Source organism: Alligator mississippiensis, chromosome 7 (genome assembly GCF_030867095.1).
Source record: "Alligator mississippiensis isolate rAllMis1 chromosome 7, rAllMis1, whole genome shotgun sequence".
Lineage (NCBI taxonomy): Eukaryota > Metazoa > Chordata > Crocodylia > Alligatoridae > Alligator > Alligator mississippiensis.
The window spans coordinates 75147180-75163498 of NC_081830.1; the positions used below are offsets into that span (position 1 = coordinate 75147180).

The following is a 16319-nucleotide window of genomic DNA, read 5'->3' on the forward strand; positions in this document are numbered from 1 at the left end:
ATTTGGCTAATAGCTCAGTCTCAGGGGAAAAAAGCTCAGGGCATGGGCAGGTGTTTGTGGAGCTACAACATATCCCAGCCCTTTGTAGCATTATAAAAATATAGGCCTGTGGGATCATCAAACATCCCAGCCCCCATAACGTTTCCCTCGAAAGCACGCTCTCCAGCCAGAGGGAGATGGACTGGTTTTCTTGCCATGGGAAATGGGGGCTTTTCCTGGTGTTCTTGCAATGCTGGTTGCAGCTCTTTGTGCCGCTGCAGGAAAAGTAGCTCTTCCCACTGTCACCTCCCAATGGTGCAGGCAGCGGGGATCCAAGGTCTTTAACAGCTCTCCTCAGCAGGGTGAGCTGTCAGGAATCAGCTATTCTCCCTCCCTCCTTCTCCCTCCTTGAAGCACTAATTTCCCCTCTTGAAGCTGCTCCTGCAGCCAGCATGAAGGAAATTCACTTGAGTGGATTGCAGAGGAGGGAGCACAGGGGTGAAGGAAACAGGAGAAATTAGGGAGCATGAAGGAATATGAGACAAGTGCAGAGGGGAAGTGCCAGGAACTGGTTTGAGTTTGAAGTTCAAAACCATTGCAGAGGTGAAATCTTCCAGCAGATCTGTTCCTTAGCAGTAATAGCACCTCAAATTATCCCATTAGCTTAAGGCCAATTTTGCCTGCTTTCCTTGCCTCCCTGTGGGTGGATGGGTGGAACAGCCAGTAAATACGGAAACCTGTGGATCAGTTGATGTAAAGGCCTCTGGCTTTATTTCCCCGTTTCCTATTTATTTGACTTGCTACCCACGTACAGAGCCAGTTGCACACGAGACCCTGGGAAGTGCAGCCGCCTGGATCAGTTATGCTCTTTAGTCCTTAAGGTCTACATGATAGTACAGATATGTTCTAAAGAAGTGATGCTCAAACTTTTGGGCCTGCAGGTCAGATGAATGGCCCAGGGCCAGTCAGTGAGCAGGATTGGGACCAGCAGGACCTTGCTTGGCCCCCCTGCTTTGGTCCCACTTGGCCTGGGAACCCTACGCCACCTCCCCATGCACTAGTCAGGCCCTGTGTGCCAGGATCAGGCCCTGCACTTCCCTGTGCACCTGATGTATAGCTCAGGGCTATGTTATCTGGCCTGTGGGGCTCCCCACAGGTCCAGAAGTTTGGCAGTGGGAGAGCAGTGCCATCGCTCCACTGCTGCCAATGTTTTGGACCTATGGGGAGTCACATGGGCCGAATGACACAATGCTGGGGGTGGATCTGGCCCACAGGCCAAGGGCTGAGCATCCATAGTCTATGGCAGTGATTCTCCATCTGGGTGCTGCAGAGTCCATGAGATCCTTTTAAGGGTGCTGCACAACCTTAAAAGTGTGCGGCACCCTTAATTGGTGGGTGTGTAAACACCTATAGATGATTCGGAAGATAAACCGAATAGGAATCCACAGTGTCAATCAAGCCCATGCTGAGCTGTTGTGGTCTTTCTGAGTTCTTTGCAATGGAAGAATTGCTCTGTTATTTTTCTGTAGCCAAGAAAATGAGTGAAATCTAAGATCTGGCTAAGGGGTGCCTTGAGTCTAATGAGGGATAACCTTGAGTCTAAAAAGGTTGAAAATCACTGATCTAAGTAAGGCCTTGACTGTAAAGAGGAGAGTGTCTGGTCAGAGCTGAGAGTAGTCACGTAGCAGTGTGTTCTTGAGTTACAGTGTGAACCAAAGGTCATGTTATCATTGACATGCCTCAGCATTTCTGTGTGTGGCTCCCATTCCCACTAATGGGAGTTGCACATGGCAGCCCTCCCGGTGGATGATAAGAATCTAACCCTTTTTTCAGTTTCCAACATCTTGCTGGGGAGCTACTGCTTCTGGCATCAACCTGCCGAATTGAAAACAGAAGGATGCCAGAAAACAACCTGAGATTCTAGATAAAGCTGCATAATAATGTTAAACTGCTCTGTCTTGACAGCTGCATAGGAAACAGACACCTACTATATATCTGAAAACCAGACAACCAACACTAATGCTGTATTATAGTGGACTAGCTAGTGTGAATGTGCAATAATGAATCATTACTTCTGAATCATGGGCCCCGTGTCCTGTACTGGTGGAAATACTCCTGTGGAGAGAAGCACCCGAACTTGCGTGTTAAACTTTGGGCACAGGACACCATTTCTATTTTGTCAGTCTCCATAAATTTCCAAATGCCAAGGAATGCAGCTAACTGTAACAGCCACCTGTAGGGGCAGGCATGGATTGCAAATGTGAGTGACTTTGTTCACTACATGGATTCCTAGGAGACTCAACAAACCATGGGGGACTATTAACTGATATGCATGCTGTCCACAATCATATTAGCTAAGGTTTAAAAAAAAATCAATGCAGAACACGCAAGCCTTGTGCATCATCAGGTGCTAGTTACTAAGTGCCTGGGGTTAAAAAGAAATCTCTTCCAATTAAGGTACATTACGGCCTAATTGTCCACAGTGGGTGTTTTGCATCATCTTACATGGGGAAATCCCTGCTCTGATCCAGTACAGAGCTATTTCCTCGAAGGCTGTGTACTTCTAAGCCTTTCTTCTACCCCTTCTCACTTTTCATGTGCCAAAACAGGCCTCTGGGAACCATCTGGCCCTGGCTGTGGCAGAGTGCCAGAGACCTGGGATTCCAGGCCATGAAGGTGAGTAAAGTTGAAGGGCTTTACTCCATTAAAGTCAATAGCAAGACTCCCAATGGACATCCCGAGTGATAGGATTTCACCTGCTCTCTGCAGGTCTATTGCAGCTCCAGAAAGCAGCTGCTGGCATTTCACATGATGATCAAAGACCGCCACAAAAACCTCAGCCCCTGCTGTGGGAGAAGCAGTCTGATTTGTGAGTGGGCAGACCTTAAACTGTCACTGCCATCACTCCAGCTGTGCTTTTTTTGCTTTGAGAAGAGATCTAGCCACTGGGTGAACCTCCAGCCATGCATTTTGTGAGTGGCAAGCTCAGCTTGATTCTAATCTTGTTAATTCCTTAAAGAAGGGCACCTTCCTGGCCTAACACTTCAGGTTCTGTTTTGCTCGCTTCCTGGCTGGTCCCATATCATACCACACCTGGTCTGTTTGAAAGCAAAGTCTATGTAAAATTATAAAAGCACTATTACTCTTCTCAGGGTTTTCAGACATGCTTTTTCACTTTATTATGTATAGTGGCATCTTTTCTATGGCTTTAATGAGTGACACTAATCTTGCAAATAAACCCATTTGTATTTAAATGAGCCTATTCTCTTCCAAGTAGAATACATTTTTATTTTAACACTAGGTTGAAAAGTATATTCAAATACAAAGTTCATTTGCATTGTGAAATGTAATTCTGCTAAGATTTTTTTTTTCCTGGAGTGCTTGCACTGAATTGTATGCTGAGCTGTGCTACCACAGATTCAGTCTGGGCTAGATTCCCAAGAGAGAGCTAAATTAAGATGCTCACTTCTACTTATAAATTTACTGTTGCTCATGTCCTTGAGTGATCCATAGGTCTTATGCTAGCTCTGTGCACCAGAAGTGAATTTCATTTGGTTTAACTTTGGGCAGATCACTTAACAGTTATGTGCCTTGGTTTCCCCGCATCACAGGGATGTTGAAATGAGCCCACATTTATTTGACTCATAGCATGAGGCTTCAGCCCTCCTCCATTCCAACTAGCGTGATAAGGCAGTGTGAAAATGCAGCGTATATACAGATCAGAACTTTAAAGGATACAAACTTCTCATATGGCAGTAGATCTGAAAGCAGTTTGTTTCAAATGGTGACTGGAACATGGCTGTTTAGTTTAACAATTCAAAAAGTGCACACAGGTGAAAGCCATAAAAAGGTGGGCATTTGAAAATTTCACTGAGGTATCAGTCAGGGCACACAATCAGGGTTCATGGAATAATTATACCTTTTTTTTAAATATCAGGTTTAAAACCTGAAATGAGTCTGTTGCCAGTCTGTACCCGGCCATATCTGCAGAGTGAAGCTGCATTTGCTGTGAAATCCCAGCCCTTTGTTTTCATACTTTTGAATAATGGTAAGATATTGCACTTGGGCTGAATAGCTGCATAACAGGCAGCATGATTTAAAAGGAAGGAAAGAAAGTATGGCAATGTTATGCTATTGGGCTTGATTTGATTCAGGGTTATACTATTTAAGTGGAATGTTTTTGTTGTGTCAGCCTTTTTGAAGGACATATTACTGCCTGGAAATGTGACCCTTTGAATACTAGGTGGGCATATATTTTGGGATATAATCATTACTCATGTCACTTCTTGTTTAACTAAATGCAGCAATAAAAAGAAAAGAGGCTGGTGTGTTCCTGTATGTAACACTGGTACTTTACCATCAAAAGACTGTTTTTTTCCCTCCTTTCTAGTTAATGTTAGATTCCAAATGGTATATTCCTGTGAAAACACCTAAAAATCTGAAGAAAAACCTAAAGAATGCAACTGACCTCAGGTGAATTACTGCAGATTTATGTTGCTCTGAATTAAAGTTGAAGGAGAACCTAAGAAATTTTGCCTATAGATTTCTGATTAAACTTGGATCAGCTCTGCTGGCAAGATATTTCTTAGGTTCTCTTAAACTACATTATTATACATTTTGTAACAGTAGCAAAAATATTTGTCTTCAGGTACCATCCAACCTGAAATCTTGTCCACTAAAAGAGCAGTCCCTCATCCTGAAGAGGCACTTGAACTAACATTTTCAAAGCTAACCAGTAAGTTGGCATCTCAACTTTTGAATGCCTGGTTTGAGATGCCCAGAAGGGACCAGATAGTCAGTGAGTGATCAGCACATATTAAAGACTATCGCAATGACTTTTATTGCTTTCCTCAGTGTTGTATCCACATATACCAAGCCTATTCAGAAGTGGGAAGGGAATTAAGTTTGGTAGCTGGCAGTCCTTATCATACCCTCCCTTAAAAGTCTTGTACGATATGCATCTTTCAGAATCCAAGACAAAGAAAGAAAATACTCCTTGTCACCATACAGAAGGACCATACAACTTCCAGAGTAGTTGTCTACCTGTCTGCCTGCAGCAAAGTATACTATCTTGCTTGAGGTATTTTATTTTAAATATAATTAACTTGTCCAAAAAGTAGCTCAAAGCAGTTGCAGCTGATGATTTACAATTGTCCAATTTAGCTTGCAGCTCTTAGACTTATTTAAGTTGCTGTAGTTCCTCTAAAGGAAATTAAGTTATTTCAACAGGTAAGGACCTGCTGTCCGGGTTTTGATTGTTTTATGATGCAATTAAAAGCAAATGAGAACAAAAATGTAGAAGTTAGGCAGTGGAAATTTTCCAACTTCATCTTTCTCATTTTTCCTTGTTACCTGGAACTCAGAAAGTTTTGGTGTAGCATAATTAAGAAATGATGAATGAGCTGCACATTTTCAACAACATACTCTCCCTGTTGTATACTTCATTTGGATTTACATGGTGCAAACAGATGTCAAGTAGAACTTAAAAAATCCATGGCTTGGAATTTGTAGCATTTTTTTTCAATAGGTAATTTCTGTACGAGATGTCAGCAAAAAATAGTGCTGACATTCATAAGCACACCAGGAAGCTCAGCCTTCACCAGCTCCACTTACTCATAGCACTCAGACCTGTTAGGCAAGCAGAACATTTCAATATTATACTACAACCTCCTATTTTACTATAAGAATAAATACTGCATTGTTTAATCCATAGATATTACATGGTTACCTCATGCTGAGCTTACTTTGTAAGTGTGTTTACAGGAAATACTACGTAGATCCCATACCTATCTTTCCTTATTATGGAAGCTGAAGTCCTCTTGAATTAGTAAGATTTTATCTACCCCACCATTAACTTTCAATACAAGAAAGCAAATATTCTACTTGCACAGCTAATACTGTATTCATTAAGTGTTTGAGTTGGAAAAACTTATTTTGAAACAGGAGAGTGGTGGCAGAGTGGATAAGGTGTCTGAATTCAAGCAGTACTGTAAACTCAGCCTGAGGGCTGCCTCCCATTGATCCAGCTCTAAAATGGATACCTAACCATTTGGACTGGGGAGTCAAAAGTGCATGACACTAGCTCTCTTTTGCATTCATGCCTTATCCGTACCAGCTTGATGGCCTGCTAGGCCTCAGCTATCTTCTACTAATTCTGAAACACAGGGTACCCTACAAATAAGCACAAGTATCTAAAAGGGTAAGTTACACAGAGCGTAAGCATCTAACCTGGGACTAAATGGAATCACCCAAGGTTGATTCATGGAACCCCATTTCACCACGTAAATGCCTGTGTCTCCAGGCACATAAACTTCCTAGCAAAAGCCAGCAAACACCTGAAGTTCTCAGCATGTGCATCCCCACAGGTGTTACCATCTTCTCTAGCTAGGTGCCCATTTCCCATGCTATGCATCCCCATGCTTAAGTTCCCAGAGGACCCTGATATAGTAAGCACACTCAGAGCTCATTGAGTTGATACTGTGATGGCCATCTTTTGCATATTTTTATGGTTATAGCACTTGGGAAAGTGGGACAGTTGGGTTCAAGGCCCTCAGCCTGAGGGCTTCAAAACATCTGTCCTTCCTTAGAAAGTGACCCAACTGCCCAGGGCTGGGACAGAGGAATCCGCACCCCACCTTACAGGAGCCGGTCAACTGCAGTCAGAGTACAAGAGGTAATAGGGCCCAAGGGAGATCAAGTCAGATGAAACATGCCTATATCTCAGGGATGTTCAGTTTAAGTAAACATATACATATTAAAATAATGTAAGCTGAACATTTAGGGTGTCACAAAGGGACTTAAGGTAAGATGCATCTGAAATCCTGCCTCTCATAGGGAAGCAAAACTCAGGACACCCCCTGCTGTCCCCGCTGCCTTTACCACTGAGCTTCAATCATGTAAGACTTGCAGCTACATTTTACTTGTGATAAAAACACAGCATACCTGTTTTATATTCCTGTGGGGCTTATTTAAATTATTTAGTTCTGGGATTTGAAATCTGTTTTAAATGCAGAACTACATGGTTCCCTGTTTAGCACAAAACCAACAAAACCAGTATAGTCAAGATCAGGGGTGGGTAAAATGCAGCCCGCCAGGCCATTCTATTCAGACCATGTGGCCCCTAAAAAATTTAGAAAATTATTAGTCTGCTCTGGGCTGCCCTCGATGGCTTTCCAAAACTCAGTAAGCAGCCTTCTGCCCAAAATAATTGTTCGCCCCTGGTCAAGATCAAGGAATTAAAATGCAAAAATAACAACCAAAATGTAACATGCTTTAGATGGGAATCAGTAGGGATTTCTTTAGTTTATTTCACTGGAGAAGTTTGTATATACTAACATTTATTGTTTTTTAAAGCTGGTATTTTCAGTTTTCTACCTCAAAATGGAGATTTAGATAACTTGAAGATACCGAAACATTATGGGATCCATTTATTCCAATTAAAAAACAACCCTACTCCTGGAATATAACTTTAGACTTGCTATTTCCATGTAAATAATGTTGACTATCAAGATCTGCTTTTTTCTACTACAGCCCATAATATAACTGAATATTACTTCTAAGCATTTGAAGGAAAGATGTTTTTTCAAAAACACCTTCTGGGGTTTTTTTTGTTGTTGTTTTTTTTTTTTAAACAGGTTTCTGTTTTTGTTTTTAATAATTTGCTGTACAGTAATTAAATAGAGTTTTCAACACTTCAGACTGTAGTGTTTGACTATCAATCCAGATTGATGGTGACATTGATTTTTCTGGATCACTGAGATTCTGGTCTAAGAGGGCCCTAATGTCCCATCTCTTCCCCTGAACTTCAGAGGAGTTACTCTAGTATGAACTGATGAAAGAAGAGATTTGTAAATCCAGTACAGCTCACTCTACTGGCTTTTTACTGAGACTGCTAAAGAACAGGAAAGGTTAATAAACTGAACCACACTTGAATAGGAAGTATTTTCCTAAACAAGGTACAAATTCTTTATTCACCAATAAGTTAAAGTGCTCTCATAAATACTGGTTTAGTCTTTTGTACACTGTGTTTAAGATGATAAAGTAAGAGCTTAATTCATTCCTCAGATTCTGATCCCTCCTCATCTTGACTGATCTGGAAATAGCGCAGTTCATAAGTCTCCTTATCAGATGCAACCACACGAAGCCAGTCACGAAGATTGTTCTTTTTGAGGTATTTCTTTGTGAGGTATTTCAGATACCTTTTAAAAAAGTAAAAATATATTAACATTCTATCAGGGTTTACTGCGGTCTTGTGTTGCATGGCATCTCGCAGGTGACAATTCTGAATTTTGCAGCAATGAACGCAACAAGCAACACTGCATTTCCTTTTGGTGGTTACCAAACTTAACACTGCAAGTGATTCAAGTTATTGATTATATACATGTATTAATTCACATACATAATTTCACTTCTGATGGATAAACTTCTTGCAGTATTTGATGGTCTGCTATAGTCAAGCTATTCTCCAGTGATTTGACACTACTTAACACCAAAGTTTTACCTACAATTAGTTATCTATGATTGATAGAAGTGAAAAGTTCACAAACCCTACAGTATATGCTGGCATACCAAAGTCTTACTGCTAGAATAGGCTGTTTCATTTGGGGAAATGGCATAAGCTGTAAATCATCTCCTACTGGGACTCAAATTATATCCATACCAAAAAGAAGCAATATCTAAACAAGTCCTTAACATGTTTAAGTGCACTCTCTAGCCTAAGGGCTTGAGAATCACCCTTGAATGTACTAGGATAGGGACGGTTAGATGAGCATAGGTCTGTTTTATAATCTGAGGGATATAAGATGCATTCGTACGAGCTACCTTTTATAGCAGCAGAACAGAGACTCCATTCGGTGTTGCAGTAATTTAGTTATTTTAGTAAATAAACAACATACAGAGAACAGATTTAGCCTTGATATCAAGAAAAACTGTATGGTAAGGGTGGCCAAAATTTGGAATGGGCTTCCGAGGGAGGTGGTGCTCTCCCCTACCTTGGGGGTCTTTAAGAGAAGGCTGGGTAGGCATCTGGCTGGGGTCACCTGACCCCAGCACTCTCTCCTGCCTAGACAGGGGGTCGGACTCGATGATCCGTAGAGATCCCTTCTGACCCTAGCACCTACGAACCTATTCCATAACATGCGAACAAAACAGTTAAATTGGTACAGGAGTGGTACTAACAGGCCTATGTTACAAAAATTACCTTCAAAATGCCTCACCAGTTCAGAATCAGCTAAATCACAATTAAAATCAACATCTTTAGAGGCAGAAAAAGATGCCCACCTTTTCGAGAACTGTTTCTCAGATGTCACCGTGATCTTGTTCTTCAAACGTTCAATGTGAACGATGTTCCCCAGGTTTCCAGTTTTTCCATTGACCTTCACCTTCTCCTTCAGGAACTGCTCCTATTCCAACAAGAAAGAGAACACTAGGGAATGGTGCCCTAGGTGCGCGCCAGGGGAGTGACCCTAGCCACAGGATACATGTTAACAACAAAGGTTTAATTTGACAGGCTACATACATGTATACATTACAGTAAAGTCATGCCACCTGCAACTAAAACTAGGACTCGGTGTTTGAGCCATCAAATAAAGTTCAGTCAACTGACCAAATATTGGTCAAACCTGTAAAAAATTACTATCATGTCCAAATACTAAACAAAGAAGTGCCGTGTGTGTCAAATAACAATTTTTAAAAAGTATTCCTGTCAGACCAACTACAACAAAACTTTCTTTTTCAAAATCGCCATTTCTCAAAAAATATGCAATCAACCGAGCGCTCGATTGACAATGAGAGCGGTCAACGGGCCAACCCTAACCAAAACCAGCGCGTCAGAAATAACGCAGGAACCAACCGACTCGAAATCAAGTCGATACCGTTTTTCTCTAAAAGCCGTGTTAATTTTACAAAACTAAAAAAATCATAATAAAGTACTTACGAAGCTGCCCGAGTCGAAGATCCCGTCTTCCACGGGATGGGTGAGGTCCAGGCTGAACTTCCAGGCCGCCCGCTTGGCCTTCCTGTCCTTCTGTGGGAACAGGGAAGGGCGTGACGTCACGGCCGGCGGCGCGGACACACGTGACGTCACGGCCGGCGGCGCGGACACACGTGAACCTGGGGCGCACCACGCTGGAGCGGGACACGCCGGCCAAGGCCGCGCCAGCTACAGAGCCCCGAAGCCAGGGCCTGGGCCTAGGGCCCGAGGCGGAGCCGCCCCGCACTCCCACCCGCCCACGCCCGCGCCTGGCGGACACACGTGCGGCCGGACTCGGGCCGCGGCCCCTTTAAGCCGAGGGGGAAGAAGGGAGCGCCCCGCCACCGCGCCCGTTGGAGAGGGGAGGGGGAGGATGCGCGGCCTGTTTAAACAGCCGGGGGAAGGGGCTCGCTCGACACCGCGCGCCGCTGACCGCTCGCTCACCGGCGCCATTTTGAGAGCGCGGAGCCTGATGGAAAAGGCCGGCGTGGGCCCCAGGCCGGAACTTTATAGTTTCCCGGAGTTACGTCATCACGCAGAAACGCGAGCGCGTTTCGAGCGGGCAGGGGCGGAGCCTAACACGGCAAAACCTCCTCGGTCACATAAGGGGCGCGACTGCGCCTGCGCGCGCCCGTGCAATACCATTTTGCAGGGAGTGTAAGCACAGGGTCCTCCAGCGTCCCACAGTGCAACGTTCCTGCCCCTAAGCGGGGCGGGGTGGGGCGGGGCTCTGCTCCCCCCACGCGCAGCTGCGGGCGGAGGTTTGTGTTCAGGCGGGGTGTCTCGCTCTGAGGTCCCACCAGCAGGCGCCCTGCCCCCACAGCGCAGTGCAGGGAGGCTGGACTCAGGAGGGGTTGAAGCCTGGGAGAAACTAGGGTTGCCAACTCTGAAGGAAGCTATTCCGAGAGATTTCCCCCTACCCATGATGTAATGTCATTAATTTAATTTATTTTCTTAAAATCTCCCCTGTTGCTGTCAGTCACTGGGAGATGGATGCCAGCCCTAGCAGAAACATAGGAAGCTGGAAAGCACAAGGGAAAGGGGAGACGGGACCAGGAAGGAGGGAGGCACATGGCATGACAAAAGGCAGCGGCAATTCATCGACCCGGCAAAAGGTGCGCTCGAGCCTTGCCCGTGGACACGGGAAGTACCTGCACGAAGAGGAGGGAGAAAGGGCAGGATCGCTGGGAAGCCAGTCGGTGCAGGAGAGGAGTCCAGGTTTGCTGCCTGTACTTGAAAGAAGTCTTACTGGGAGTGCGGGAACAAACCATCCCGAGGCGCAGGAAGACTAGCAAGTATGGCAGAAGACCAGCTTGGCTTAGCAGGGAACTCTTCAGTAAACTAAATCACCAAAAGTAAGCTTATAAGAAGTGGAAACTTGCATGGAAGTAGGGAGGAGTATAAGAGTATTTCTAAGGCATATAGGGATGAAGGCAGGAAGGCCAAAGTGCAGTTGGAGTTGCGGCTAGCAAGGGATGGGAAGGGTAACAAGAAGGGCTTTTACAAGTGTGTTGGTAGCAAGAGGAGGATCAGGGGAAGTGTGAGTTCCTTACTGAATGGGGGAGGTAACGTGGGGTAGCACGTAGGGGGTGCACATGGCAGTGCACCACCTGCAAAAAGGTGCCACCAACACTGTTGGCACCTGCAGTCAGTCCACCATCGCCCCTGGCCACAGCCGGCAGCACCTGTGGGTGGTTGCCAACCCCTAGTCGGCGCTCGCCACCCCCGCCAACGTCGACAGCATCTGTGGGAGCTCCCTGCTCACCGCCACAGCCGTGCCCCCCCTAGCCGCCTGGCCCGCCATTCATGGAGGTAACCTTGAGACAGAGGATGCAGAAAAGGCTGAAGTGAAAAAGGCATTGAGCACCTGTCTTCATAGGCAAGGTCAGCTCCCAGACTACTGCACACAGCACAGTTTGGGGAGGAGGTGAACTGTCCAGTGGTGAAAGAACAGGTTAGGGATGATTTAGAAAAGCTGGACTGGTACAAGCACCCAAGGGTGCTGAGGGAGTTGCCTGATGTGACTGCCAAACCATTGACCATCATCTCTGAACACTCAGGGCGATTGGGGAGGTCCTGGATGATTGGAAAATAGCATATTGCCCATATATGAGAGAGGGTCCAGGGAACTACAGACCCGTCACCCTTACCTCAGTCCCTGGAAAAATCTTGGAACAGATCCTCAAGGAATCCATTTCTAAGCACTTGGGAGAAAAGAAGGTGATTAGCAGGGATCCTGGTTTTCCGTTATAAAAAAAAAATTAAAAATCACAAATTCTCCAATAAAAAGCCTAAAATCCATTATTAAAATTAAAGGCTCCCCACAGCCCCACCCCACCCCTGCTCTGCTTATTTCTCATTCAACCCCACAGCCCCAACAGCCTTTAAAACAGGGGGCCCCTTGCCCCCCACCCACAGCCCCTGCTCCCCCAGCTGCCAGGGCTATGGACCCAGGTCCGCAGTCCCCTACCACTGCTTCCCCCTGCTGCCTGTTGCAGGGTGAGGTGCTGGCTCCCGACTGCTGCAAGAGGGACGGGGGGGGGGGACCTGTGCCCCCCCAGATGTGTGTGTGGGACAGGCACAGGCTGCAGGCATGGGCTCCCGCCCTGCTGCCCTGCCCCAGGGCATCCACAGCCCAGTGGGTGCCATCTAGCATGGCAGGGCTGCATGGAGAAGCTTCTGGGAGCTCCCTGCAGCCCTGGCGATGCACTTTCTGCACATGGGGCTGTGCTAAGGGCTGTGGCATGGGGTTGCACCCCTCAAAGCAGCCCCACGTGCAGGAGGCATGTCACCAGGACAGTGGGGAGCTTTCAGCAGCTTCTTCACATGGCCCCGCTGTGCCCTGCTTCCCTCCCCCGGGGCCTCTGCAGCCCAGCAGGCAGGACCTGGCGCAGCAGGTCACAATGGGGTGCGCGGAACAGCTGCTCCCCTCTGTGAGCCCTGCACTGCCCTGGCAATGCACCACCTGCAGGCAGGACTGCTTTGAGGGGCACAACCCTGTACTGCTGCCCCCATTGCAGCCCTGCATGCAGGAGGCATGTTGCCAGGGCAGTGGGGAGCTCACAGCAGCAAACAGCTTACCTGTGTGGTCCTGCTGTGCTCTGCTGCAGTCGCGCCCACTGGGCTGCAGAGACCCCAGGGAAGGGCAGTAGGGCAGGAGCACACACCTGCAGCCTATGCCTTCCCCGTGCACAGATCTAAGGGGTGCAGGTCCCCCCATCCACTTTGGGAGTGGACACCGTGGTGGATAGCCACTCCCCACTGCAAAGACAAGCTGCCTGGGGCCCCATCCTGCTCGAGCCCTGCCCCCACCTCCCCCAAGCTGGGGAGCAGCCCCAGCCCTGCTCAGCTCCCTCCTTCCCTGGGCCTGCCAGCTTGCAGAGAGCTCATTGGAAAACTGGAAAATCCACTGGTTTCTCTGGCAAAACAAGATATTCACGTTTGCCTCTAGCAAGAGGTAAAATCTGCTGTTTACTCCATTTTTCCATGGGAAATGGAAAACCCGGATCCCTGGTGATTAGGAACAGTCAGCCTGGATTCACCAAGGGCAAGTCATGCCTGAACAACCCAACTGCTTTCTATTATGAGATAATTGAATGGATGTGGTATACCTTGATTTTTAGCAAGGCTTTTAATACAGTCTCTCACAACAGTCTCACAAACAAGCTAAGGAAGTAAGGGCTAGGTGAATGGATTATAATATGGATAGAAAACTGGCTGGAGCATAAAGCTTACACGGTAGTAATCAATGGCTTTATGTCTAGTTGGCAGCCAGTATCATGTGGAGTGCCCCAGGGGTCAGTCCTGGGTCTGTTCAGTGTCTTCATCAACAATCTGGAAGAAGGCAGAGCGTGCCCTCAGCAAGCTTACAGATGACACCAAGCTAGGGCAGGTGGGGGAAAAACAGTAGATACACTGGAAGGTAGGGCTAGGATTCAGAGTGACCTGGACAAGGGGGTACTTGGAAAGGGGCTGGGGGGTATGTGTGGGCAAGCAGGGACAGAGTGCCACCACATACCACCCCACCTTGCTGCCCCCCAGGAGCAGGGGTGGGGGGGGCAGGGGCAGTGGCTCCCCTCTGCAGGCTATATAGGGGCCACCTGGCCAGCCAGGGGTGGAAGTGGGGCAAAGTTCACACAGTGGCTGCCGCCACCATCCACCACCCTGTGCAAGCCCTGCTCCCTCCCACTCCGTCTCCTGCTGCTGCTCCACTCCCCACTCCGCCAGAAGTGTATCCAGAAGGGGTACACTCCTTAAAACAGGTTGAAAACCCATGACCTAGACAAGTTAGAGGATTGGGCCAAAAGAAATGAAGCATGAAGTTCAATAAGGACAAAGCGCAAAGTCCTCACTTAAGACATAACAATGCCATGCATCAGTGCAGGCTGGGGGCTGACTGCCTGCGCAGCAGCTCTGCAGAGGAGGACCTGGGGGTTACAGTGGACAGACAATAAGTTGAATATGAGCCAGCAGTGTGGGCTTGTTGCCAAGAAGGTTAACGGCATCCCGGGCTGTGTTGGTAGGTTTGCTGCTAGTGGGTCAGTACAAGTGATTATTCCCCTCTGCTCAGCACTGGTGAGGCCACATCTGGGGTACTCTGCTCAGTTTTGGCCCCCCCGACTACAGAAGGATGTGGACAAATTGGAGAGCCCAGCAGAGAGCAATAAAAATGGGGCATATGACTTATGAGGAGAGGCTGAGAAGACTGGTCTTATTTAGTCTGGAATAGAAAAGACAGAGGGGATTTAATAGCAGCCTTCAACTACCTGCAGGGGGGTTCAAAAGAGGATGGAGCTGGGCTGTTGTCAGTGGTGGTAGATGACAGAACAAGGAGCAACTGTCTCAAGTTGCAGCAAGGGAAGTTCAGGGTGGAGATGAGGGGAAAAAGAGAACCCTCATTTTAGGAGGATAGTAAGACACTGGAACAGGGTACCTAGAGTGTTGTAGACTACCCCTGCTTGGAGGTTATGACCCAGCTAGACAAAGCCTTGGCTGGGGTGGTTCTGCTTTGAGCAGGGGGTTGGACTAGATAACCTTCTGAGGTCCCTTCCTACCCTAATTGTCTAATTCTAAAGTCTATGCCATCCTCCAACAGGTTAAGCTACAATAGGTTTTTCCTTCAGGATAGCCTTCATTTGCTAATCATTTGTACATGCACACTGACAGTTTAAGAAGTAATTAAATTACATCTAACCTCATTAAGCATTCACTGCTCACTTCCTTATTAACCCTGGGGTTAAATTTACTGTGACCTATTCCTTCACCATCTTCACAGTGTCTGAAAGGATAAAAGATGGACTTATTTTAGCCCAGTAAAATAAGGCAACTATCAACCTCTAACTCTCCCCCTTGCATACTTTTTTCATTTGCTATTTGAGTTTGGATGCAAATAGATTGGATTCCTACATATTTGTAACAAAGGCTAGATAGCTCAGAACAGCAGTTGCAACCATTTTAGCAACTGCTGCCACTTCTTTTCTCTTGCTTCTGCAGCTACTGCTTCTCCCCATGACAGCAAAGAGAGCTACCATCACCAAAACTTCACCTCCATGGGCCAGATCAAATGGCCCCTATGGGCTGGATCTGACCTACAGCCTGTCAGTTGCCAACCCCTGGTCCAGACAGCTTTGGTGTAGTCATCTGCTTCAGCAAATACCATCTTCCTTTAAAATATTTTTTTGTTTTGTATAATACACCCCCCCCCCCAAAAGAACCAGTGGGCCTACTCCAAGCTCTATTTCCTTGCAAGATTGGATTTGATTCTTTGGAGTGTTGTCAATGAGAATTCTGCAATCACTTTAATGCATAAAATTTAAGTCAGTCTTTGGTGAGCTATAACTTAGTTGGATCCTCAAAACTGCTATACAGGGGAATATAGAACCAACTTAAGAGAGATACCCAGCATACACATGACAACATTATGAACAGTTAAATTAGAGAAAAGTATCAGCTTTTAGAACTTTGCTCTCTGTACTCAGGTCAGAAAGCGTAGAAGTACGCCAGCTTCCTGACAGAGTAAAATTATTGCCTTCTCCACATTGAGAAGAAAACAGCTCTATTAAAACTAACTTAGTGTTTCTCCAAAATGACAGGTTGCAGCCTTTCTGATCTGACATTTATCCTTCCAGCATGAGGAAAGAAACTTTTATACTCCCCAAGTAGAAAAACATTTTTTCATTAAATCTAGTTTTTACCCCATGATTCTTCACCACAAATTTGACTGAATTTTTTCTTGAAGTAACATACAACTATCACAGCTTGTGTCAAGAATGAGAGTTTATTTCCTTTGATAGGAAGGGAAACATTTTCTCCCATACAACTTCTATGACACGCCCTTCCAGAAAATATTTGTGGCAAAAACAGATATATT

The 16319-nt window shown here is 46.2% G+C and overlaps 1 protein-coding gene across 2 annotated transcripts; it reads right to left on the bottom strand.

Moving 5' to 3' along the window:
* Positions 1 to 7918: 7918 nt before the first annotated feature.
* RPL22L1 (ribosomal protein L22 like 1) lies at positions 7919 to 15170 on the bottom strand. Of its 2 annotated transcripts, XM_059731142.1 has the most exons (5): positions 15144 to 15170; positions 12100 to 12153; positions 9914 to 10003; positions 9259 to 9380; positions 7919 to 8177 (listed from the first exon to the last, which is right to left on the bottom strand). In XM_059731142.1, exons 1-5 carry the CDS (start codon positions 15153 to 15155, stop codon positions 8033 to 8035), a joined length of 423 nt encoding a protein of 140 aa, XP_059587125.1. In that variant the 5' UTR covers positions 15156 to 15170; the 3' UTR covers positions 7919 to 8032. The 2 variants fall into 2 exon arrangements, with proteins under 2 accessions (XP_059587125.1, XP_014461673.1); XM_014606187.2 differs by lacking the exons at positions 12100 to 12153; positions 15144 to 15170 and adding an exon at positions 10394 to 10481.
* Between the last annotated feature and the right edge of the window lie 1149 nt (positions 15171 to 16319).